We start from the raw sequence: 25,771 nt of genomic DNA, 5'->3' as shown, positions 1-25,771 counted from the left end.
TTTTTCTTATTTATTTACGTTTTTTTAATGTAATTTATTTATTTACGTTTTTGAATTAACAAGTAGGATTAATGAATGTAATTTTGAAAGAGTAATGCTACCACCGCACACCCTTGGTGTGTTGGTTACTCTACAAGTATAAATGTTTGTGGGATGTGGGATGTGGGGGGTAATGGTCGGGGTTCAAGTCTCCAGGAGAGAGCTTCACACACATATACACTTAGATTAAGTTAGAGTAGAAATTTTATCTTGTATAAAAAAAAAAAAAAAAAAAGTAATGCAAGAGATTCAAATTATTTTGTAAAAAAAATTTACAAATTACTAATGTGATGAGTGATTTTTTTTTAAGAAAAAAAATTGTGGTAAGTGATTATTGGTAAATGAAAAGACGATGTTAATAGTAGACTTAAATGAAAACAAATAAAAAGTTGTCCACAATATTAATTTGTAAAAATGTTGTAAAATAATTAATGTTTATAGCATTACTTAACTTGTGAGTATGTAATAGAAAATTAATTAAAAGCAGCTAAATTTTATGATTAGAGGTAAAAAAAAAAAATCATATACACAGTTTTGAATATTAAAAAATCACAACGCATCGTTAGTGCAATAGTCACTTCACAAGTATAGGAGTTGCTTGGCACTGTTGTTTAAATAACAGTTTTCAGTATTTAAACAGCAATAACATTTCTAATACGTATTTCTATAACACTCAAACAAGTATTTTCAAAACAGTGAAAACTAAACAACAATACTTAAATACTATTACCAAATGGGTTACTTGTAGGGTGTGGGAGACAAAGTTCAAGGTCCAGGTCTCTAAAAGGGAGCTTCACACACATATACACTTAGATTATTCTATCGTATAATTTCTATCTTGTATAAAAAAATATTAAAATTTGTATAAAGTATAAATTTTCTTTTGGCCCATTTATAATGAGTTTTCAATTTCTTGTCTAGATATATGGATTTCAAAAAAAAAAAAACTTTTTTAAGTTTTTAGACTTTTAGTACAATTTTTTATTTTGTATAGGAAAAGTTTTAGCACAATTAATTATTCATATTGTTGTAGATTCAAATTACCTCAATTATAAAAGTATTTTATCATCAAATAAAAGATTCAGTGTTGAACTTCATTTATAACAAAAACAAATTGATATCTACTTTAATGATATACATACAAACATTGCATTAAAAACCGATTTCCAATCAAATTCTTTACTTAATAGAATGCAAATCCTCGAAGAAAATTTTAATATATATGTGTGTGTATGAGTATATATGTGTGTGCGCAATACATACTTGGCGGATATATAAAGGGCATCCTTTCGAAAATTTTAAATCAATCACTTTTTATAAATTAAAATAGACTATTCTATTCATCAAAAAAAAAAGAAAAAAAGAAAGACGATGCTATATATTATTTATAGTCCACAATAATATTCACTTTTGAAACTATAATTTCTCTTTATGGTTAATTTTTATAAATATTTCTAATTTCCAATTTTATTGATTTTCATTTGGATAAAGTTCTAGGGTAAAATACTATTTTTATCCTTAAACTATAACAAAATTTTGTTTTTCATCCCTAAACTTTAAAAAGTTTTTTTTATCCCTAAACTTTGTAAAGAGTTTTTCCAATGGTTCTAAGACAAAAAATAAGGATAAAAAAAAACTTTTTTTGATAGCTTAGGGATGAAAAACGAACTTTTAGTAAAGTTTAAGGACATACATAAAAAAATTTCAATAGTTTAGAGACGAAAGATGAACTTTTTCGTAGATTAGGGACGAAAAATGAACTTCTTAAAGTTTAGGGATAAAAAACAAATACCTGGTAAAATTTAGAGACTAAAATTGTATTTTACCCAAAGTTCTAAAAATTGGTCTATTTTTGGATGGTGGCTCTTTAAAATTGAATTACTCATCCTATGTAAATACTAAACAAAGCATCAAATTTATGAATCTTATTCCTCTTAAAACATTTCTCAAAAAAAAAAATCCTTTAAAAACAATATAAAAAAATCAATGATTCCTCTAAATTTGTGACAAAAATCCCATCCTTTTATTTGTGTCCAATGCAAAAAATAAAGTGCACAAGAAAAGTCATATTTTAAACTACATTAAAATATACATACATACATATATATATATATATATATATATATAAGCTACATTTAAAATAGGATAAATTATTGGTCCAAAAAAAAAGGATAAATTATATCTTTCCATCTTAATCTTTCACTATGATTACACTTGTTAATCCCATAAATTATCAAAACACACAATCGACCCCCTAAAATTGTTTCAATGTCCCCCCACTGTCTATTTTTGTATTGATTATGATAGAATTTAATATTGAAAGACCATTTTACTCCTCTCTTCAAGATAGACATCAAAAGGGTAAATTAGTCCTTCATTGCTAGATTCCATCATACTCCGTAATTACCAGCAAAACATTTTGTAGAACGTAAGTGTAATATATTTTTAAAATTAAGGGGTCAACCATATGTTTCAATAATTCATATGTTTAAGTGTAATCATAGTCATAATTCATGGTAGAAAAGTGTAATTTTTCCATTAAAAAAAAGGGGAAGTTGGCTTTATTTATGATATTATAAATGTGTGAAATTTTACCTTTATAGTTGAGGGGTTTCTATGAAATGTATTAATTATTAATTTTTTTTTTCCTTTTATGACTATTATTTGAGAATTATATTTTTACCAATGAACTTAATGAAAATCTCTTCTTCTTTTTTTGAGAAGGAAATTTAATGAAAATCTTATAAACCTAAATTTTCATATTTTTATTTGACTTACAATTAAGGGAAGATCAAATAACTCTGTCTCTCTCTCTCTCTCTCTCTCTATAGAAGATTATCATGCATATTATAAGCGTTAAATTTTATTAAATCAAATTTTTAGGCATTATTTTAATGTAACCCCAATGCATATGAATTTTCATTTTATTACGTTAACTATTGTTCTTTCTTTTTCCTTGCAAGTTGCAACAAATAGGGTACAGAATATTTGAACCTAAAATCTTAACATTAGAAGAACTTGGTAATACCATTGAACATTAAGATTCTTGGCTATATGGATTACGAAGTGCTTTATATTACAATACTAAAATAACAAGTACATTTTCTCTCGTGGTTTGTCATCATTTAAATCTATAAAACTTTTAGCATAGGCTTATGAATGACCTATTAGTTTTTGTCGTTGTTATTGTTTTAGCGATAATTTGATAGTTCAATAAGGAGGGTGGATTTGAATCATAGATGTTTTAGAAACACCTAGAGGTAGCAACGAATTGAATTACAAGTCTCTTAGCATCTCTTAGATTTTTTTTTTTTTCCAGAATTTCAACCTATGGCGTTCACTTCTAATGATAGCTCTTTATTATCAGACCAATATACCAATCAATTTTTAGTGTAGGCGGTGATTAAACCCTAGATTTCTTATTCAACCATCAGAGACTTTACCAGTTGAGTTAATTGGAATTCACAGCATCTCTTAGGTTAGTTTAATATGATAGAGAAATAAATCAATGACTCTTTTCATTGTGTTAGTAAGATTATTAGCATGGCTTTTGGCACCTCTTGGGTTAGTTTAATATGATGGAGAAATATATCAATGACTTTTTTTTTTTTATTGTGTTAGCAAGATTATTAGGATTAGTCCCATATTTGTAAGGATTTTTGTTTGTTTTATTTTTTTGATAGATTCAACAAATACAACGAGGATGTGGGATTTTGAATTTTGGACAACTCCATTGAAAATGCCAAAAAGGTAAGCTGCTAGTTAAGTTACAAAAGGCACTTAACCTCGTCAATGTAGGTTATATATTCACTTATGTAATTTTCGATTGCGTTACATTGAATAAACTTTATTAAGTCACAATGTGTTATATCATCACTGATTATGTTATACCATATGGTAGCATAAACTTTTAGAGAATCTTTACTATCACGTTTGCATAGAGTTCTATAAAGGATAACATCTGTATTTAACAAACGTTTGCATAGAGTTCTATAAAAGATAACATTTGTATTTAACAAAAATACTTTGACACAATTCTGAAAAAGCTTTAATCCTATATTTGAGTAAAGAAAAGTAAGGAAGAAAAGTAAAAAAGAAGAAAAGAAGAAAAAGTATACATTACTACTTCATGCTCCATTCCATTTAGTTTGCCACTTTTCCTAGTATTTCATTGGCGTAAATTCACTTTTAGTCCCTACATTTTGGGGCTTTTTCTATTTTGGTCCCTACATTTTATTTTTACCACTTTTAGTCCCTAAACCAATTAACGTGTGACATTTAAGTCCTTATCGTCACCCAACTAACAGAAAATACTGACGTGGCTAACGGTACAGTAAAATAATAATTAAAAAAAATCTATTTTAACATTAAAAAGTTGCCACGCCAGAGTTTAAATAAATTTTAATTAAATAAGAAAAAATTAAAAACAAAATTAATCTTGTGCTCTGTTTCTCAAAAAAAAAAAAAACTTGTGCTCTCGAATTTCGTGCCCAAATCAAAGTTCTCAAATATCGTCTTTAACAAAAAGCAAAAAAAAACCCAACTTTACTTTACAACTATACATGATTGGTCTATAATTTTCAAGTTTCTTTTCACAAACTGTGATTTGCTGAAACGGCAGGCAAATTGGGTTCTTTCAGATACACTTTTACAGAGAAGAGAGAGAGGTTGCTATCAATAAAGGGGTACTCCGAGCTAGGTGGGTTCAATCCTCTAGGACCCTATGAAGAAGAAGAAGAAGAAGCAGGGACCAAGTGTTGGTCATTTGGTTCGGTTAAGGATAGAGTTTCGAGGCTATGGAGAACAGTGAAAGATGTGGGTTACAAAGCTTGGAAGATGGGTCGGAGCGACCCTAGAAAGATTGTGTTCTCAGCGAAAATGGGTCTAGCTTTGACTCTCATTTCGCTGCTGATTTTCTTAAAAGAACCGGTCAAAGACCTTAGCTGATACTCTGTCTGGGCTATTCTTACTGTTGTTGTGGTCAAATCTCTTGTGTTTGGGATCGGAGAAAGCAAAGCGAAGTGAAGAGAGAGAGAGCGGCGTAGCTTTTTCGATAGGAATCTCGGTCCGATTCCGTCTCGATGGAAGGGAGCTTGTTGTTGGGTGCTGGGTTTGACTAGGTTCGTTGGTTGGGATTGTAGGGTTTGTTGTTGTTGTTGGTCTGATCAGTGTAGGTTTGTTGTTGTTGGTTTGGGTGTGGTTCAGTCTGATCTATTTTGTTGTTATTAATGTTCATATTCTTGATTCTGGGTTTGATGTTCATGTTCTTGATCCTGGGTTTGTTGTTCTTTGATGTTCATGTTCTTGATTCTGGGTTTGATGTTCATGTTCTTAATTTTGGGTTTGTTGTTCATGTTCTTAATTTTGGGTTTGTTGTTCGTTGATGTTCATGTTCTTGATTCTGAGTTTGATGTTCATGTTCTTGATTCTGGATTTGTTGTTGTAGACGTTTATGTTCAATTTTTTGTTTTTAATTTTTTTTATTTAATTAAAATTAATTTAAACTCTGATGTGGCAATTTTTTAATGCAAAATAGATTTTTTAATTATTACTTTACTGTGCCGTTAGCCACGTCAACATTTTCTGTTAGTTGGGTGACGATAAAGACTTAAATGTCACGCGTTAATTGGTTTAGGGACTAAAAGTGGTAAAAATAAAATGTAGGGACCAAAATAGAAAAAGTCCCAAAATGTAAGGACTAAAAGTGCATTTACGCCTATTTCATTTTGAGTTTTACTAAAGTATGCCTTTAGATGATATGTTAGTAAATTATTTTAAGAAACTTTTTTGTGAAATAAAAAAATGACAAATAATGCTAGAGATACAAACTATTTTACAAAAAATTTTATAAACTGCTGATGTGTTAAGATGCTGTGTGTGTGTGTACTTAGGGAGTGTTGTGCTCAGTAGTTGTGCATATAATTGTACTTTGCTTAGTCACGTGCAATGCTGGTGCAAGGCATAAGTGAGTAATTGAGAATTAGTTAATAAGGTGGTTAGAGTTGGTTAGAGTTAGTTAAGCGAGTAGTTACGAATTAGAGGATTTGGGAATTGGTTGTAATTGTATATAACTCCAATTGTTGACAGAGAATGGGAAGTATAGAATGAATTCAGTTTCTTCCCTCAAAGTCTTTTCTAATCTTGCTCTGTTTGGAGGAGGTTACCCTCGAAGCTAACCAACACTTCTTCTTTCTCCCTTTCCAATTCTTGCAATCTTTCTGATTTACCAAGCTCTTAACAATTGGTATCAGAGCCCTCTTTCCTACGACCATGGCTGAAACTCGATCTACTTCGTATATCAATGAATCCATTGCATCCTTACGTACCACCATAGACCACCATGCCCACTCTCTTCAAGAAATCACCAATCAACTGAATGTCCATACCCAGTAGTTAAACGCCATTAGTGTTGCCTTACAAAAGTTAACTGATGCTGAAGAGAAGAGACAACAACCCTCATCGCCCAAGACACCATCGTCCCAAGCTGTGACTTTGCCATTACAGAGCTTGGCTAAAAGTGTGCGACTTGAATTTCCAAGATTTAGAGGAGAGGATCCAACGACGTGGGTATACAAAGCTAATCAATACTTCAATTTCTATCAAACCCCACTTAGTGAGAGGCTTCTGATGGCTTCTTTTCATATGGATGGTGATGCTTTAGTCTGGTTTCAAGATTGTGAAGCATCAGGGTTGTTTGTGGCTTGGGAGAGCTTTGTGGAGGCCCTGTTAATCAGGTTTGGTTCATCTGCCTATGAAAATCCTATGGAGGCCTTGACAAGGTTAAGACAAACAAGTAACGTGATTAACTACAAAGGGCAATTTGAAGCTCTCTCCAACAAAATTAGGGATTTGTCTGAAAATCACAAACTGAGTTGTTTCCTCAGTGGCCTTAGAAATGAAATTAGGCTGCCTGTAAAAATGCTTAATCCAAAAACTCTTAATGAGGCTTTTGGTTTGGCTAAAATTCAAGAGGAATATGTGATGAGTAGTAGGAAATTTCTAAAATCATCCTCATTGGAATTGTTTAAACCTTCAATTCTCGGACCAAGACCTGATACTAAGTTGGACTCCAAGTTCAAGATGCCTTTGCAGAAATTGTCACCAGCACAGATGGGAGAGAGGAGGAAGAAAGGACTCTGCTTTAATTATGATGAGAAATTTCAACCTGGACACCATTGTAAGTCTTCTAAGTTCTTTTTGTTGGAAGGCCTTTGCCCCTTTCAAGGTTCTAGTTCTAATGTACAATTGGTGGAACTTAATGATAATGATAGTTCATTAAATCCTGTTTCTGATATGCCTCATCATGTGTCTGGTGGGTCTAAACGTAACATGGTTGAAGCAGATATTACCCTTTATGCTCTTTTAGGTAGCCCTTCACCTGGTACAATGAGAATTAGGGGCACAATTAATGGTCATTGGGTTACCATCTTGATTGACACTGGTAGCACTCATGACTTCCTTGATGCTGCAATTCTTTCCAAGTTACAACTGCATTTGGATCCTACTATGTCATTTGAGGTTAAGGTAGCTAATGGAGAAGCCATTAAGACTAAGGGCGTTTGTTTAGATGTCAAAGTGGCTATGCAAGGTCATGTATTTTCTATGGACTTGAATGTCTTACCCTTAAGGGATTGTGAGTTGGTCTTAAGCACTCAATGGCTTAGGTCTTTGGGTATGATTCAATGGGATTTTTTGGCATTATCCATGAATTTCATGCATCTTGGCAAATCTGTTACCTTGTTTGGTTTGCATATTTCTAATTCTACTCTTCAAGAAGGTGAACATTTCTTTAGGAAGCCTATTAGGAAGAGAATTTTTCTGCAGATAGTTTCATTGGGTTCAGGAACTTCTCCATCTCAGCCAGCTTGTGATCCTCTGATTGAGAAGCTGTTGCTGGAGTTTGCCTCAGTTTTTGATACATCCCATAGGTTTACCACCTTCTAAAGGGCATGAACATCAAATTCTTTTAAAGGATGGGGCTTCTCCAATCTGCCAAAGGCCTTATAGGTACCCACATTTCCAAAAAACTGAAATTGAGAAGATTATGACTGATTTGTTGGAAGCTGGTTCTATCAGGCCTAGCCGAAGCCCTTTTTCTTCTCCAGTTTTGTTGGTGAGGAAGACAGATGGTTCTTGGAGAATGTGCATTGACTATAGAGCTTTGAGTCAAGCTACAATCAAAGACAAGTTTCCCATACTTGTAGTTGATGAGTTATTGGATGACCTTGCTAATTCCACCATCTTCTTTAAGCTTGATTTAAGATCAGGTTACCATCAGATTCGTATGAAGGAGGAGGATGTTCCAAAGACTGCATTTAGGACACATGATGGCCACTATGAGTTCTTAGTTATGCCATTTGGCTTAACTAATACTCCATCCACTTTTCAGGCCCTTATGAATGATGCTTTTAGGCCTTATTTGAGAAGGTTTGTACTAGTATTTTTTGATAACATCTTAGTTTTTAGCCCAACCTTAGAGCTTCATCTTCAACATCTTAGATCAGTGTTGGGGCTGCTGCAACATCACCAATTGTATGCCAAGAGAAGCAAATGTGCCTTTGGCTGCCCAGAGGTAGAATATTTGGGTCATATTATTTCTGGTAATGGTGTTAGCACTGATCCGAGGAAGACTGCTGCTATGGAGGCCTGGCCAACTCCGAATTCTGTCAAAGCTTTGAAGGGATTTTTGGGTTTGACTGGTTACTACAGGAAGTTTATTCAGAATTATGGTCAGATTGCTGCTCCCTTGACTGCTTTGCTTAAAAAAAACGCCTTTGTGTGGTCTGATGCAGCGGATAAGGCTTTCCTACGACTCAAGTTAGCTGTTAGTAAGCCTCCAGTTCTTGCTCTGCCTGATTTTAGCCAACCCTTCATAATTGAATGTGATGCATCAGGGGGTGGTTTAGGAGCTGTTTTGATGTAGCACCAAATACCAATTGCATTTCACAGTCAAGTTCTTAAGTGCAAAGCTTTGCAATTGTCTACTTCTGAAAAAGAGTTGTTAGCATTGGTCACAGCAGTGCATAAATGGAGACCATATCTCTTAGGCAGGCCATTTATTATTAAAACTGATCAACAAAGCTTGAAGTATATCCTAGAGCAGAGAATTGCTACCCCTTCTCAACAGAAATGGCTAACTAAGTTGTTAGGGTATTTGTTTGTGGTGGAATATAAAAAAGGATGTGAGAACAAAGTTGCTGATGCCTTATCTAGGAGGACTGAGTCAGATCTTGTTCCTGAGGATGCTTCTGTATTCAGCACTTCAGTGCACTCTCCCTGCTTGTGTTTGATTTCCTTTCCAAGTCCTTCTTGGATTGTGGAATTGAAGGCTAGCTATCAATCTTCCCCTGAAATGCACCAACTGCTGCACCAACTGCAATCTGGTTCAACTTGTTCTAGATTCTTTTCCCTGCAAAATGGTTTGATTTTGTACAAAGGGAGAGTTTACTTGGACTCGCACAGTGGGTTGAAGTCTAAAGTGCTTCATTTGGTTCATGACAGCCCTTTGGGAGGCCATTCTGGTTTCCTCAAATCTTTCCATAGATTGAAACAGGACTTCTTTTGGGTAGGCATGAAATCAGACTTGAAGTTGCATATCAGGGAATGTGGTATCTGCTAGCAAATGAAGCATGAGACTTGCAAACCAGCTGGGTTGTTACAGCCCCTACCCATTCCCACTAGGCCTTGGACTGCTGTTAGTATGGACTTTGTTGGTGGATTACCTACTTCCCAAAGGTTAGATACAATCATGGTGGTAGTGGATAGGCTCACTAAGTATGTCCACTTCATTGGGTTGTCTCATCCCTACTCTGCTGCTAAGGTGGCTGCATTATTTTCTCAAAATGTTTTGAAGCTACATGGTATGCCAACTTCCATTGTTTCTGACAGGCATCCTGTGTTTACTGCCAAGTTTTGGGCTGAATTGTTCAAACTACAGGGAGCTCAACTTGCCATGTCTTCAGCTTATCATCCCCAAACTGATGGGCAGACAGAAGTGGTGAATAGATGTTTAGAACTATACTTGAGGTCTTTTTCTGCAGATAGGCCTACTGAATGGTCAGATTGGTTGTATTTAGCTGAATTTTGGTTCAACAGTAATTACCATTTAGCTACAAAATTAACTCCATATGAGGCTGTGTATGGTCTTCCCCCTTCTCATTTGTTGGATTACATACCAGGTACAGCCCAAGTGGCAGCTGTGGACTCATTTTTACAGTCCAGGCAACATATCCTATCCTTGCTCAGACAGAATGTGGTGGATGCACAAGCTCGTATGAGCAGCAATATGACCTTCATAGAAGTGAGAGAGCATTTAATGTGGGTGATTGGGTTTACTTAAAATTACAGCCTTACAAGCAGCAGTCAGTGGCTTATAGAGCTACTCATAAACTCTCTCCCAGGTTTTTTGGTCCCTTCCAAGTTCTTGAGAAAATTGGAGAGGTTGCTTATAGATTGGATTTACCTGCTGGTTCTGCTATTCATCCAGTCTTCCATGTCTCTTGCTTGAAAGCTCAGTTGGGCCAACACCAAGTAGCTATTTCCTTGTTACCAACAGTGAACTCTCAAGGCATCCTTACACCTGAACCTGCAGCTATTCTTCAGACCAGATCTCATAGACTTCAAAATAGGCTTATCACTCAACACCTGATCCAGTGGCAAGGGGGAACTGCAGATGATGCTACTTGGGAGGATTTGCTCTTCCTCCAACAGCAATTTCCCCATCTTGTGGGCAAGCTGTTCTATGGGGGAAGGAGTTGTTAAGATGCTGTGTGTGTGTGTATTTAGGGAGTGTTGTGCTCAGTAGTTGTGCATGTAATTGTACTTTGCTTAGTCACGTGCTATGCAGGTGCAAGGCATAAGTGAGTAATTGAGAATTAGTTAATAAGGTGGTTAGAGTTGGTTAGAGTTAGTTAAGTGAGTAGTTACAGATTAGAGGATTTGGGAATTGGTTGTAATTGTATATAACTCCAATTGTTGACAGAGAATGGGAGGTATTGAATGAATTCAGTTTCTTCCCTCAAAGTCTTTTCTAATCTTGCTCTGTTTGGAGGAGGTTACCCTCGAAGCTAACCAACACTTCTTCTTTCTCCCTTTCCATTTCTTGCAATCATTCTGATTTACCAAGCTCTTAACATGATGTGGTGAGTGATTATTGATAAATGAAAAAGTGATATTAATGGTAGACATAAATGAAAATCAATAAGCGGTTAGTCACATTAACATTTTAAAAAAAAAATTGTAAAATAGTTTGTGGCGGTAGCATTTCTCATGACTAACCTTTTTGACTTTTTTTTTTTTTTCAAATTTCCATAAAAGGTTTCATAAAATAGATGACTAATGTATGCTTTAAATGTAGGAAATATGGATGAAATTCCCAAATATGTGAGATGCAAAAAATAGAAAAAAGAAATATGTACCAAAGAAAATTATCATACAAGACAAAGATTTATGTTGTTTGGTAATTTGGCTATTTTCACAAAGTTATAATAATTTTACTATTCACAAAGAAAATACAAGATGGGGCAGTACCTTTTTTTTTTTTGACGAAAACTCCATTTTGGTCCCTAAAAGGGTCATAGTCAATTTGATTCATACATTTTAGTAGCAGTCAGTTTGGTCCCTGCTATTTTCAATTTGTAATTGATTTGGTCCTTACCGTTAACTCACTAACAAAAAATATTTACGTGGCACTTGGTGTACACAATTGGAACATGTGATGCTGATGTGGAAAAAAAAATAATTCTATTTTATAAATATTTTAAAATGTCACATACGCATTTATTTAAAAAAAAAATAATAATTTCGCAAATTTTAAAGATGAAAAACAAAATTAAAAATCCCAAATTTTCTTTGATTTTCATGGCAACCAAACACAAAAATCACCTTGATTTTTCTATCTTAAATCCTTGAAATCTTAAATACATTCCACAACATCTCACCTCTATACAATTGAGAAACACGTGGAATAGAAATAACCAATAGGAAATTGAAATTTTAGAACACAAAAAATTCAACAAATTCCCCCAGCAAACTTTCTCAAAAACCAAACAGAAACCAAAAAAAAAAAAAAGGAAAAAAAAGCCCAAATGAAGAAGAGACTCTCATTTCAGGTTGGTGTCTTTGTGTTGAGTACAATCCAGTGGCTTTGATGGAGACAAATCCAACTAAATTTGTTTATACAAAACCCAGATAATTTGGTGGCCAAATTTCACCTTAAACCTCAAAAACCCAAATCAAAACACCAAACCCACGAATCTAAAATCAACCTCAAAACCCCATATTCCAAACCCAAGCAACCAAAAGAAAATCCATTACAAAGAAAACAACTTGCTCATTGGGTGGCTACGATGAGATATTCGTTTGGTGCTGAGGTTCAATGGCTGGTGATGGCGCAAGGCAAGAACGGCGACAATGGCGCTATGGACAATGAAAAGACATTTTTCAAATGACTGCATTTGAATAGCCAAAGAGATCTAAGTTTGCTGAGACAAGCAAGCTGGTGTTTTTTTTTTTTGGTGAATACAAGCAAGCTGATGTTGTGCATTGCTAAAGGATCTCTGGAAATTGGCCTATGATATATCTCTGTTATTAAAATTATGATGTCTTATTAAAATTAGAAAAATACATAGGTTACATTTTAAAATATTTATTGCAAGTTTCAAAAAAAAAAAAAAAATTTATTGCACCATATTTTTATTATTTTATCTTCCTTGTCAGCATCACATATGCCAACTATTGCGTAAACATTTTTCGTTAGTGAGTTAATTGTAAGGACCAAATTTATTGCAAGTTAAAAATAGTAAGGACCAAATTGATTGTTATCAAAATGTAAGGACTAAATTGATTGTGACCTCAAAATGTAAGAACCAAAATTGTATTTTTGTATTTTTTTTTCTCTCTCTCAAAACAATACACAAAACCCTAGGGGGTGTTTGGTTAGTGTTTTCAAATAAACATTTTTAGTTTTTAAATAATATTTTACGCATTTTTATATACTTTTTCACCCACATGTATTTTTATAAAATTTTCAAATAACAATTTTAAATTTTTAAACACATGTATTAAACGGGCCCCTAATTTTCAAAATAATAGTTTTTTAATCATGCGCACAAGATTTATAATGGGCTAAAAAAAGACCCCTAAGGAGGCTTGTCCATGAGTGCTCCGACTTGGCTCATTAAAAATCGTGACACATTTTATATCAGATTGTGTCATAATTCAAATCAAATATAGTTAGGTTCCACAAAATTTTTTCTAAAAAAAAGGGATCCATAAAGCTTAACACTAAGGGCATGCATAAATCGGATTCTTTTATTTTATCCCAAAAAGGTTTGTCTAATTTTATAAATCAATAAATACATTTTCATAACTTTCTTAATTACACCTCATGTCTATCAAAATATTATAAGTTGATGGGTTACTCTACTGTAGAATGCTCCATTATTTGATTTTATTTGAAAAATCAATTCTTAATATTTTATTTGAGTTTTGAATTTTTGAAAACTCATAATTTTTCATTTTAAATAATACTATTTATCTTACAATTAAAAAAAAACATGAATAATACTATTTCCTTAGAAATTTAAGCTGGGGAAAATAGATTTCTTGTTCAAAATTCACATCCCTTATTAATTCAGATTCTTTATTCTTAGCCTTAGTTCTAGGGAAGACAAAAAGTTTTAAAACCCTTCACCTTCTTCCTTTCTTTCCTTTCCTTCTCCTACAAGTTATATTATACCATCCTCTACTTTACTCTTTCTGAATTTTCAAAAACAAAACTTTACTATCTGTGACTGACTTTATATCTCTTACACAAACACAAAATCTCCGCCAACCCAGAGCAGAGTTTGTGTTCATCATCATCATCATCAAAGATCATCAAACACTCAAAAAGTCTCAAACTTGATTTATCCACCTTCATTCTTCGCCCAATAAAAGCAACCCCACCAAAACAAACATGCGTCGTGGAACTGACCGTGGCAGAACTAGGAGCACCGTAGCCAAATGGGTTCAAAAGGGGACCGGTGATTCAGTGCATCGTCAAAGCCCTGTAATTTTACCACACCCCTCTTCCCATTTTTTCTTCTTATTGTAGAATTTTAGCATAAAAAAATGCAGTCTTTGTAGAATTTGTGATTTCTCATTTTGTTGAAGGTGTTTTGATATATGGGAAATGTACAGTTAGTGGTTAATATTTTGATTATGATGTGAAATGAGACATGTTTATGTAAAAAGTTGCAAATTTGAGATATGGGTTTTTGTCATTGTTGGATTAGTTCAAGGAATATTGTGAAAGATCTGCAAATGACCCAAGTTGAATATTTGAATTGAAAAGGATGGTGTGGGTTTAGTAAGTAAGAAAATTTGGTCATGATTGTGTAATGTGTGAAAATTCTGCAAATTTATGTAACTGTGATTGTGTACTGATTGGATTACACAATATTTATCTGGCATAATATGAGAATTTCATTACAAATGTCATATATGATATATGTTCTGTGCTACAGCCTTCGCGTTACTGCGTAAGTTTTTAATGTCTATATGTGATAAATCCTACAGAAATTCCAGGTTGTGTGTTATCCAGTTTAAATATATACACACAGAAATTTGTTATTAAGAAATATTACACTCATTTTATTTACTTATGGTGAATTTGATAGTTCTGTTTCCATCTTGGACAAAAACTCAATTCCTAAGCTGTCTGGTATTGTTGTTATTTTGGGGGGCAGGGTTTTGGGTGCTGGTCATTGTTTGAAGTTGCTGTACTCAGAATATATACTTGAAGCAAATTGATTATCCTCTTTGTATTCTATTTCCATTATTTATCAATTGATTTTATGAGTGTTTATGGGGGTTGAGCCTGAGTAACTGGTTTTGATTAAACTTGGGGTTTACTTATTTATTGTACAAACTACAGGTCATATTCTCTTTCCATTATTTATCGCTTGATTTTATGAGTGTTTATGGGATTTGAGTTTGAGAAATTGGTTTTGATTAACCTTGGGCTTGTTTTATTTATTGTATTATACAAACTACAGATTGGAGCAGATAGACTCACTGAGGAGGCTGTTCGTGGTAAGGATGGATCCTCCATAGGCAAAAGGAATAATTTCCAGCAAATGTCACATGGTAGTGCTCCAAAGCACTCTGAGTATAAACCCAAATTTGTTAGCAAAAACAGGCAGGAGTGGCATTCACATGGTGGCATTCAAGAGGTACCAATTAAGTTACAAGAGGGTCTTGATCCCTTATATATGTGTGTGTGTGTGTGTGTTCACTTATGTAGTTTTTTCGATTGCGTTGTATTGAGTAAATTTTTTATTTTATTTTATTTTTGGGTAGAAGCGCTTGATTTTATGAGTGTTTATGGGATTTGAGTTTGAGAAATTGGTTTTGATTAACCTTGGGCTTGTTTTATTTATTGTATTATACAAACTACAGATTGGAGCAGATAGACTCGCTGAGGAGGCTGTTCGTGGTAAGGATGGATCCTCCATAGGCAAAAGGAATAATTTCCAGCAAATGTCACATGGTAGTGCTCCAAAGCACTCTGAGTATAAACCCAAATTTGTTAGCAAAAACAGGCAGGAGTGGCATTCACATGGTGGCATTCAAGAGGTACCAATTAAGTTACAAGAGGGTCTTGATCTCTTATGTATATATATGTGTGTGTGTGTGTGTTCACTTATGTAGTTTTTTCGATTGCGTTGTATTGAGTAAATTTTTTATTTTATTTTTGGGTAGAAGCATTGAGTAAATTTTGTTAAGTCATGTATTATTTCATCATTAATTGTGTCTAACCATATGGTAGCATAAACTTTTAGAGAATCCTTACTATCACTTTTTACAGAGAGTTTTGTAAAGGACTACACTTTGCTTTTAACAAAGAATACTTTGACACTATATTGAAAAAGTTTTAAACCCTACATTTTTTTTTAATTTTATAAAGATGCTTGAACCCTACATTTGAGTAAAGAAAAAATAAGGAAGAAAAGTTGAAAAAAAAAAAAAAAAGGGCATACATTACTACTTTTAATTTTAAATTATCCTTAAATCTTTTTCCAATTTTAAAATTAATAAATAAATTTTCATAACTTTCTTAATAACACCTTATAATTTGATGGGTCATTCTACAGTTTCTACTGTAGAATGCTCCATTTTTTGATTTGGTTTATTTGAAAAATCAAATTTTAATATTTTATTGAAGTATTTTTTTATTTATAAAATATGTATAAATAATATTCCCTTAAAATTTTAGAATTTAAGCTGGACAGAAAGGATTAACTTGTTCAAAATATCCCTTATTTTCACATAATTTTTTTTTTTTAAAATCACTTATTTATTAGATTCTTAGCCCCTCGGTCTGGAGAAGAGAAAAGGGTTTAAAACCCTTCACCTTCTTCCTTTCCTTTTCCTTCTGCTTCAAGTTATATAACACCATCCTCTACTTTACTCTCTGTGACTGACTCTATCTCTCTCACACACACACAAACTCAGACAACCCAGAGCAGAGTTTGTGTTAATCATCATCATCATCAAAGATCATCAAATGCTCAAAAAGTCTCAAACTTTCCCTTTCAATAAAAGCAAATAATCAAAACCACCAAAACAAACATGCATCGTGGAACTGGCCATGGCAGAGCTAAGAGCACCGGAGCCAATTGGGTTAAAAAAGAGACTGGTGGTTCAGTGCATCGTCACAGCCCTGTAATTGTGCCACACCCTTTTTCCCATTATTTTTTATTTTATGGAAAAGATAGAGTCTTTGTAGAATCTGTGATTTCTCTATTTGTTGAAGGTGTTATGATATATGGGAAAATTACGGTTATTGGTTAATTTTATTTATTTATTTATTATGATGTGAAATGTGACATGTTTGTGTAAAAAGTTGCAAATTTGAGATATGGGTTTTTGTCATTGTTGGATTAGTTTAAGGAATATTGTGAAAGATTTGAAATAAACCCAAGTTGAATATGTAAGAAAAGTTGGTTATGATTGTCTAATTAATGTGTAATGTGTCAAAATTTTGGAATTTATGTAATTATGATTGTGTAATGATTGGATTATGCAATATTTACACGGCATGATAGGGATAATTTCATTACAAATGTGGTATGATATATGTTATGTGTTACAGCTTTCGCATGACTGCGTAAGTTTTTAATGTTTATATAAGATAAATACAACAGAAATTCCAGGTTGTGTTATCCAATTTATATGTATACACACACAGGAATTTGGTATTAAGGAAGATTGAGAAATGTTACACTCATTCTATTTACTTATGGTGAATTTGATAGTTTTGTTTCCATCTTGGATAACACCTCAATTTCTCAGCTGTCTGGTATTGTTGTCATTTTGGGGGGCAGGATTTCGGGTGCTGGTCATTGTTTGAAATTGCTTGAAATTAATTACTGAGAATATATGCTTGAAGCAAATTCATTGTCCTGCTTGTATTCTCTTTCCATTATTCATCAATTGATTTTACGAGTGTTTATGGGATTTGAGTTTGAGTAATTGGTTTGATTAAACTTGAGGTTTATTTTATTTACTGTACTTTACGAACTACAGGTTGCATTCTCTTTACATTATTTATCACTTGATTTTATGAGCGTTTATGGGATTTGAGTTTGAGTAATTGGTTTTGATTAACCTTGAGTTTGTTTTATTTTTTGTATTATATGAACTACAGGTTGGGGCAGACAGACTTGCTGGGGAGACTGTTAGTGGTGAGGATGGATCCTCCATAGGCAAAAGGAATAATTCACAGCAAATGTCACAGGGTATTGTTCCAAAGAACTCTGAGTATAAACCCAAACTTGGTAGCAAAACCCGGCAGGAGTGGCATTCACATGGTGGCAAAGATGGTTTTGCTAATATAGTGAGGTCTCAACGAGGAATAAATTCACCAGAGAGTGTAGGCAGTAGATCAAAACAATTCAAGAGCATGGGTACTCCAGATTCAGCCCATAAACAGGATTTTCCTCAATTGTCTGGGCAGTCTAATTCTGAGGACTTGGATGCAGGGAGAATTCAGAGTGGGAAAATCTTAAGTGTGGGGACTGCTGATAGCATAACATTACAGGATGATCTCCCGCACCAAGCAGCTCCTTCCAACGAAGGAGCCAGTTTGAAGGTGGACGTGGAATCCAAGTTGAAAACTTCCGTCCATCAGGTTGAGACTCAGGTCCTCTCCATATCTACTAAAAAATATGAGCCTTCTTCAAGCAAGGATCCAAAAAGTTCTGCAGGCCATAAAAATTTAGAGCATTCCGAGCACTCTGCGATGCTTGATCCTTTTGATCTCTGCCCAACCAAATCTGAGAAAACTGTTATGCTCAAACCTCCTTTACTTGTACAGAATAGAGAAAGGCGGAATGAAATCAAGTCCTCCTTGGAGGGGCAAAATGTAATTGTGTTGAGGGCTGGGATGGTCCTTCTAAAGAGTTACATATCATTCAGTGATCAGGTCAAAATAGTAAAAAAATGCCGGGACCTTGGTCTGGGTCCTGGAGGTTTCTACCAACCAGGTTACCGTGATGGAGCAAAACTGCGATTGAAGATGATGTGCCTCGGTAAAAATTGGGACCCTGATACAGGTAACTATGGAGATCACCGTCCAGTTGATGAGGCTAAACCACCCACTATACCTGCTGAATTCTATCAGTTGGTCAAAAAATCAATTGAAGATTCCCATTCCCTTATTCAGAAAAATTCCAAATCAAGCAATGTAGAAAGCATACTTCCCTGGATGTCACCAAACATTTGTCTTGTAAATTTTTACTCTGAAAATGGTCGACTTGGTCTCCATCAGGTGTGCCTTACCCGTATAATCTGACTTACCAATTTCTTTGCAATTTCTATTCTTGGAAATTCTTCCTTCCTTGATTATGTTTTCTTTTTCATGAATTATTCATCCATAACTTGCACCTCACTTGTTTCTCTAGATTCCTTGTTAACTATGGCTTTGTGAAGTTTCTATGACAGCTAATGACTACAATTCCATGCAGGATCGCGATGAAAGCCAAGAAAGTCTTGCTAAAGGTTTACCTGTGGTCTCTTTTTCCATTGGTGACAAGGCAGACTTCTTATATGGTGATCAGAGGGATGTTGACAAGGCAGAGAAGGTTGTGTTGGAATCCGGAGATGTTCTTATATTTGGTGGAAAATCTAGGCATATTTTTCACGGTGTTACAGCCATTCACCCAAACAGTGCACCAAAGTCCTTGCTTGAAGAAACAAAACTCCGGCCTGGCCGGTTGAATCTTACTTTCAGACAGTATTGAAAACCTTGGTATATATTTTGAACTCCCTCAAAGTGATTAAGAAAGTTTCTTGAAGCAGAGAGGTACATGATAGTTTTGTTGATGTAATAACCGTTTATGTAGATATTCTGGGTGGTCATTGTAAGCGCTGCTTAGGCCCTTACCTTTTGATGATGACTACCTTCCCTTTCCTCTCCTATCTCCATCTCCCACCTCCAAAGTCCAAACATATGCAAAAAAGACGTGTATCACAGTTTTCCTTGTAAATGATTTATGTTTCAGTTTTCATTTTTACAATTTTCCTTTCTTCCCCCTCCCCCTAAAACAACTTTTAGCTCTTTTTATTTATTTATTTTCTCATTAAACGACCTGTAGAGGTGGCATATTTTGGTTTCAAGTAATACTAGTGGTATAAAATTCCATATATAAAATGGTCTATTATTGCAAATATTGGTGGTACTGGTATAAGATTGTGATTGTTGCCAAGAGCCTTGAAGATCAATTGACGCTTTCAAATGTTTCCAATAAAGAGACGCTTAGGGTTCAAATTCCATTTTCCTCAACTGTCAAATTAAAAGAAAAAATGCATTTGTTTTCTCAGAAAAAATTTCCCATCTCATTAAGTAATAATTCAACTCTCTCTCTCTCTGTCTGTCTGTCTGTCTCTGCAGTATACCCTACAAAAGCTTCTATGGTTCCACATGAGAAACCAGTACGAATATAAACTACATATCCAATTGAACTATGAGCTAGAGGTCTTTTTACTTTCGTTTGGGCCATGGCGGCCAGTGCTCCTAAGATCATAGAAGCAATGCTGCAGTCTAATCATTTAGATTGTCTTGCTATTGGAATCAAGTTATTTCCATACGGCATGCCCATTTGCCTAAACGACGCACATTCTCTTTTGCTAGGTGCAAATAAACCATTTTAATTATTATAATTTTACTTTTGTGTAAGAATGCTCTTGCAAGGCAATTGTACCTTTTAAGGATTCTTGAATCCGACAGTTCCTTTGAAGCTACCTGGTTCAACAATAGGATCCCTATTGGTAAGGGATGGTGAGAGTACAGTTTGTTTAGATCTCCAACTAGGCCATGGTGGGTGGTCTGCCATACCCTGGGGGTACTACTTTATGTTTGCATTTGGTTTATCTCATATGGGCGTAAATTCACTTTTAGTCTCTACATTTTTTGCTTTTTTTTTTTTTTTTTTTTTTTTTTTTTTTTTTTTTTTTCATTTTAGTCCCCACATTTTAATTTTACCACTTTTAGTCACTAAATCAATTAACGTCTTTTATTTTGGTCCTTTCCATTAGCCCACTAACGAAAATTGCTTAGGTGACATGCTGAGTACATTGCTTGTTGACTCGGCCAATTAAAAAATAATAAAAAATTTTAATTAACATTTTAAAAAATGCCATGCGTTCTTTGTGTTTGTAGTGAATTAAATCTAAATTTGATGTATTTTAGCTGAAATTTTTTGTGCTTTGGACACTTCATTTACCGCTTATTTGGCAGCCAAACTTCAACAGTCACTTCACCAAAGTTTGTTTGGTACTAGCATGCCTTTGGTTTTTGCTTAATGCATGACATAAAAATTCTTATTTTATACGCAAACCACAAGACAACCACTCTCCCACCAGAAAAAAAATGCTTGCATTTAAAATTTCATATGTGGGATCCACGTAAGCTCATCAGCCTTGGACAGCGTTAATCACAACCATACAAGTACATTTTACAAAATACAAAAAGTATTTGGAATTCCTTGTATCCCATTATTCAACAATGTTGTTTAATATCTATCAACCATATAAGTGCCAGTTCTAAGTCTAAACATTAAGCTATTTAACCAATGCTTTTGAACTTTCAGCCTCCAGGAAATGGAGATAGGGAGAGGGTGAGCCATGCTGGAGAAGCAGGGCACATGCCAGATATATCAGAATGAAGATCTGAGAATTTTGCATGTGCTCTAGCTCTCCAGCTTGGATCCTCTTTCTTGCAAGTACAGGTTAAATAGATTGAGCAGGCCTTGAAATAAAAGAGGTAATTTGCCTGCAAGTTTGTCTTGAAACTTCTACTTCAAAAGATGCATTTGCTAAGGGTCTAAAAAAGATTGTAGTATCACAATGTTTCATCTTCATACATAATCATTTGTCCTACATATTCTTGACATATCATTCTATTTATTCTTTAAATTAGGTAGAGGATCCATTGAGGAAATAACACACACACACACACACCATTTACATTAATATGGACCTTTGGTGGCCTTAATTATTTTCACACACAACTAAAATAATAAATAATTTGCAATACAAACCTGTTTGGCCAACACTTCAAGAACATTGTTTGGCTCCTATCATCTGTAGTTAGCAATCCACGTCACCTTAACCATAAGTTATTTTCAAACATCATAAGACAAACAAAGTTTTTAAAACCATCCTTTGTTGATCAATCAACTACGATTCTCCAGGGCTGATGCAGCAGACTCTACATGAGCAAGCAAACAAGAATAAACTTTCTGCTTCAACCGCTCAACTGTCTCTGCTAATCCATCATTCTCTGAGCTCAATTTGCTTCTCAGTTTATCCAACCACTCATTTGCATGCTTAAGCTGTGACAGTGTGACAGCAATATGGTTGTCTGGCTCCATTCGCCGTCCTGCACTGTCCTTACCTTTCTTCTCTTGGGTAACTACACGAAACCCGATATCCAATGCTCCCTCCAAAAATTTCAAAAACCAAGATCTTGTTTCATTTAAGAGAACCTCTCTAAGTTCTTTGATCTCTTTTGCACCATCCCCTTTAGCCCATTCTAATTTCTCAGTCCCACTTAACTCAATAGGGGGCTTTGGAGACTTTAACATACCTTTACCATGAATAAGACCAGCCTTTTTGCTAGTTTTGTCTGTGTTTGGAGCAGATTGGTGAGCCAATAACTGAAGTGATTTATTCTTTAATGGATCTGCTACATTTGGTTGTTCAACGAGCTGGTACAGTGTAAAGAACTTGGTGAGATATAGGTGGGGGTTCTCTGGTGAGGAATATGCGCAGAGCTCAGCAAACATACTGAAAGAAAAATGCGCAAGTAAGACTTGGATATAATTATAAACTGGTTCCTTTATGGTGATATGTTTTGAAATGAATGATTTTGTCGTGAAATGAACTTACTTGAGGCACTTTACAAGAGTTGCAGCTGTGGATGCCTCCTTTTGAGCTTCTGCTGCAACCAAAGAAGCTAAATTTCTCCTTCTAAGCATTCCCTTATAAAATTTTAATAAAGGAAAAGAAAGAAGAATCACTTAGTGATATTAAAGAATTTGTGATATTTTGTTGTTTTAAGGTATTTTTCCCATGTCAATTCTAAATTGATTATTAGGCCATCTACTCAGTCAACAAAAACTGATAACAGATAGTCCATTTGGTCAGATAGTAGGCAATGCAAGGCATATTTGGCCATAATTTTAGTGAAATGCAGCAGGATGAATGTAGTTGTTCAAATTAAGTACTGCCATATATGCTACCAAAAAAGAAGCAGCAAAAGATATCCATTGAATTGTCAATGTGGCAGATGAAACAGTAACCATATATCTAATTTATGAAATATAGAAGTTGTATAAAAGTAAAAAATAATTAATGGAAGTGGTGGAAACAAGGAAAGTTACCTTCCCTGGCTTCGAAAGTTTAGCAGGTAGAGAAGCCCATAAAATTGCCTCAGCTGATTGGTTTTTATCTTTATTGTTTGATAAAAAATTAAAGTTCATGTTTTCCTGTTTACTTGAAGTACGTTTTGCAGGAGTGCTCTTCGAAGGCACTGCAGTCTCCTTGTTGTCAGATACAGCTACGTCTGGCTTTGATGAAAGTGAATCAGATCGATTTCTGGAAGGAGTCATTGAGCGTGTCTGTAATGATAGTACAAATGATTGTCACTAAAGAGGTTTTTTACACACATTTAAGCTTCATTTGATTGACATTTCTTCATTGAGCCCATCACATGAACCATGTATCATTTATTTGATTGTCCCAATGACATGAATCATTGTCTAAAATTGCTTTTTTTTTTTTTCCTTTTCTTTTCTTATAGGGGACAATAAATCCTAAATAATTCTGTATAATACACACCACTATTTTCATTTGATGTATAGAAACTGTTTCTTTACTAATTCCTATAAATACTTCTTGTTAATTCACTTATTTCACTGTATGCACCTTACATTTTTATTGTATCAGGAGTTTTGCAGAATCTAATTACATTAGGATTTCAGGGTTGTACTGCATAAAAACATGACATCCTAATAAATTGGCACATATATTATTATTATTATTATTATTATTATTATTATTATTATTATTATTATTATCATTATATTCTAAATTTTTCCCATGGCTTTTCAATTGTTACCATACTAATATAATTTCCAACAAATATTGCCTAGACAAAGAAGGCAGAATAAAAAAAGTACTAGAATTGTTTATTTTTTCCTTTAAGATTGGAATATATGTCAAACAAGCAAGAATCATACCTGACCTTTCAGCTCTTGCTGCTTTCCTTTCACTAATCCAATCTTCTTACTTGCTCCAACACTCTCATTCTCATTGCTTTTCCCACCTTCATTTGATTCTGCCCCACTTGCCTTAGCATTATTTGGTGTCAAAACACCCTGCATGTACCTGGATGCAACAGCTGCCTTTTCCTCTTTGATTACAATTTTCTGCCTTGAGCTTTCCTCCTTCACTTCCAATAACTCATTCAATTTTGTGCCATTTGTTCCTTCATTATCAGATTGGACTGGACCCTCTGATGGCTCTAACATTTGCATCAAATCCTTTGGATTCCCCACAAAAGGGTGGCGTCCTGGGACCGGTCTCACTCCAACAAGAATAGGAACTGGTCTTCCAGCTTCCACCCTATCAACATAGAAAAACTGCCCAAGTTGCAACTTGTTGTTCAAGATGAGCTCATTGTCTTCTCTTGATAGTGAGACATATGTTGAATGAGACGAGTCAGAGACTTTGATGAAGAAGCCTTGATTAGGCCACAAGTCAGACCCAGTTAAGGCAGGCACAATGCTAATCACTTGCAGTAGAACGGATCGATATTCTCCACGTACTTTTACATTGGAATTTATACTCTGAAGAAGCTTTAGTAGTACTCCAGGAGTAAGTGATGCCATTCTCTTCCCTTGTCTTCTGAATATCCAAATTTGTAACGTCTACCTGAATGATGCATTGAAGTTCATGGCATTAACTAATCAGAGTTACCTGTCTATTCCATGAAATTTACCTCATACATTACAAATATTAATACTATGCATTCCTTCATGCCAAAGACTGCCACATTTTCAGGATGTGTAAGATTTTTCTAGGAAAATTAGATTGACACTTTCTGTCTATAGCTTCCTATTATTAATAAGGTTTCATTCAAGTGTGTGGTAATAGCAATAAAATTTCCTATTACTGAATTGTACTAATCATTTAAATAAATCAAGTACGAAAATTTTAAATGTTTTGCACCCTATCAGGCTAGACAATCTTTCACATCATAAACTGGGGGGAAAAAAAAGAACTATAATGCTTGAAACATCACAAGGCTATATTCATTGACAAACAAGAAATAAACCAAGAAAAGTAAGCATTGGATTTTTTTTTCTTTCTAAAATGAATAAATGGTATAAGTTATTAAGCTGTATGTGTTACAATGATGTGCTTTGGAATGAATAAAAATATTGACATGAGCAAGAAAGAAATATAAGTACCTGAGAGAGAGAGAGAGAGAGAGAGAGAGAGAGAGAGAGCATAAAGAGCCAAGAGAAAAAAAAATAAAGAGGTCCTTCTCTGAGTGAAAGAACAAAGTTTTGCATAAAGAAGTAAAACAACTGTAGCTTGAAGACACAAAGTGAGTCTTATTGTATTGGTCCAAGGCTTCAACAAGAGCCTCTATAGCTTTGCATGTCAGGCACGTAATTATCAACTTTCTCTTGGCTTTTAAGCCAAGAGACAATATTTATATGTTTGAATTATGTGGTCCTTTGATTTAAAATGACAAATCTGCCCCCCCTTTAGTGGAGCATCATGTTAGAGCTTTATTAGCACGTCAATGGGCATTCTAGTCAGTTGGTTGAGGGTGGTCTTTTCCAGGTTGCATTTCCTTTTACGTTAGAGGAAAGGGAGCCATTGGGAAAGGTAAAGGGATTCCAATGTCTACTTCAGTCATTAATGCAGTATTTAATCATTTTAATTTTTTTTATAAACTTAATCATTTTAATTTGACTAGAGAACTTGCACATATGACACATAAGAAATGGGATAAAAATGTGACCTTTTTTTTTTTGGATAAACATATTGATGTAGATGGTAGAACAATGAGCTCTCATACCAATATGGTAACTCAGGAAAAAAAAAACCAAAACTTGATACTAATTAGCTTTATTAACTGTAATATAAGACTTAAAATAACATACAATTGACT

The 25,771-nt window shown here is 34.2% G+C and overlaps 2 protein-coding genes across 4 annotated transcripts; one reads left to right on the top strand and one right to left on the bottom strand.

The window, feature by feature from the left end:
• The first annotated feature begins 13,661 nt into the window (after window positions 1-13,661).
• Window positions 13,662-19,601, top strand: LOC142633370 (DNA N(6)-methyladenine demethylase ALKBH1C-like). Of its 3 annotated transcripts, XM_075807598.1 has the most exons (6): window positions 13,663-14,089; window positions 15,078-15,254; window positions 15,481-15,657; window positions 17,732-17,838; window positions 18,103-18,853; window positions 19,050-19,601. In XM_075807598.1, exons 1-6 carry the CDS (start codon window positions 13,997-13,999, stop codon window positions 19,323-19,325), a joined length of 1,581 nt encoding a protein of 526 aa, XP_075663713.1. In that variant the 5' UTR covers window positions 13,663-13,996; the 3' UTR covers window positions 19,326-19,601. The 3 variants fall into 3 exon arrangements, with proteins under 3 accessions (XP_075663711.1, XP_075663712.1, XP_075663713.1); XM_075807596.1 differs by having other exon boundaries at window positions 13,662-14,089; window positions 17,732-18,853; XM_075807597.1 differs by lacking the exon at window positions 15,078-15,254 and having other exon boundaries at window positions 13,662-14,089; window positions 17,732-18,853.
• A 1,913-nt stretch (window positions 19,602-21,514) lies between these two features.
• On the bottom strand, window positions 21,515-25,171 carry LOC142634156 (uncharacterized). Its single transcript, XM_075808444.1, has 5 exons — window positions 25,059-25,171; window positions 23,826-24,519; window positions 22,968-23,204; window positions 22,474-22,565; window positions 21,515-22,371 (listed from the first exon to the last, which is right to left on the bottom strand). The coding sequence occupies exons 2-5, from the start codon at window positions 24,474-24,476 to the stop codon at window positions 21,759-21,761; spliced, it is 1,593 nt and encodes a 530-aa protein (XP_075664559.1). The 5' UTR covers window positions 24,477-24,519; window positions 25,059-25,171; the 3' UTR covers window positions 21,515-21,758.
• Between the last annotated feature and the right edge of the window lie 600 nt (window positions 25,172-25,771).

Source organism: Castanea sativa, chromosome 5, assembly GCF_040712315.1.
Source record: "Castanea sativa cultivar Marrone di Chiusa Pesio chromosome 5, ASM4071231v1".
In the NCBI taxonomy this organism is placed as follows: domain Eukaryota; kingdom Viridiplantae; phylum Streptophyta; class Magnoliopsida; order Fagales; family Fagaceae; genus Castanea; species Castanea sativa.
Note: the sequence above shows the minus strand (reverse complement) of the source record. Positions and strands in the feature narration are given on the sequence as shown.

Bases quoted from the DNA above. Each gene is read 5' to 3' on its own strand.
- LOC142633370 (XM_075807596.1), top strand. From the start codon at position 13,997: ATGCGTCGTGGAACTGACCGTGGCAGAACTAGGAGCACCGTAGCCAAA. The intron at 14,090-15,077 runs GTAATTTTACCA...TACAAACTACAG, and splicing joins CAGTGCATCGTCAAAGCCCT to ATTGGAGCAGATAGACTCAC. The intron at 15,255-15,480 runs GTACCAATTAAG...TACAAACTACAG, and splicing joins CACATGGTGGCATTCAAGAG to ATTGGAGCAGATAGACTCGC.
- LOC142634156 (XM_075808444.1), bottom strand. From the start codon at position 24,476: ATGGCATCACTTACTCCTGGAGTACTACTAAAGCTTCTTCAGAGTATA. The intron at 23,205-23,825 runs GTATGATTCTTG...CTATCATTACAG, and splicing joins AGCAAGAGCTGAAAGGTCAG to ACACGCTCAATGACTCCTTC. The intron at 22,566-22,967 runs GTAACTTTCCTT...AAATTTTATAAG, and splicing joins AACTTTCGAAGCCAGGGAAG to GGAATGCTTAGAAGGAGAAA.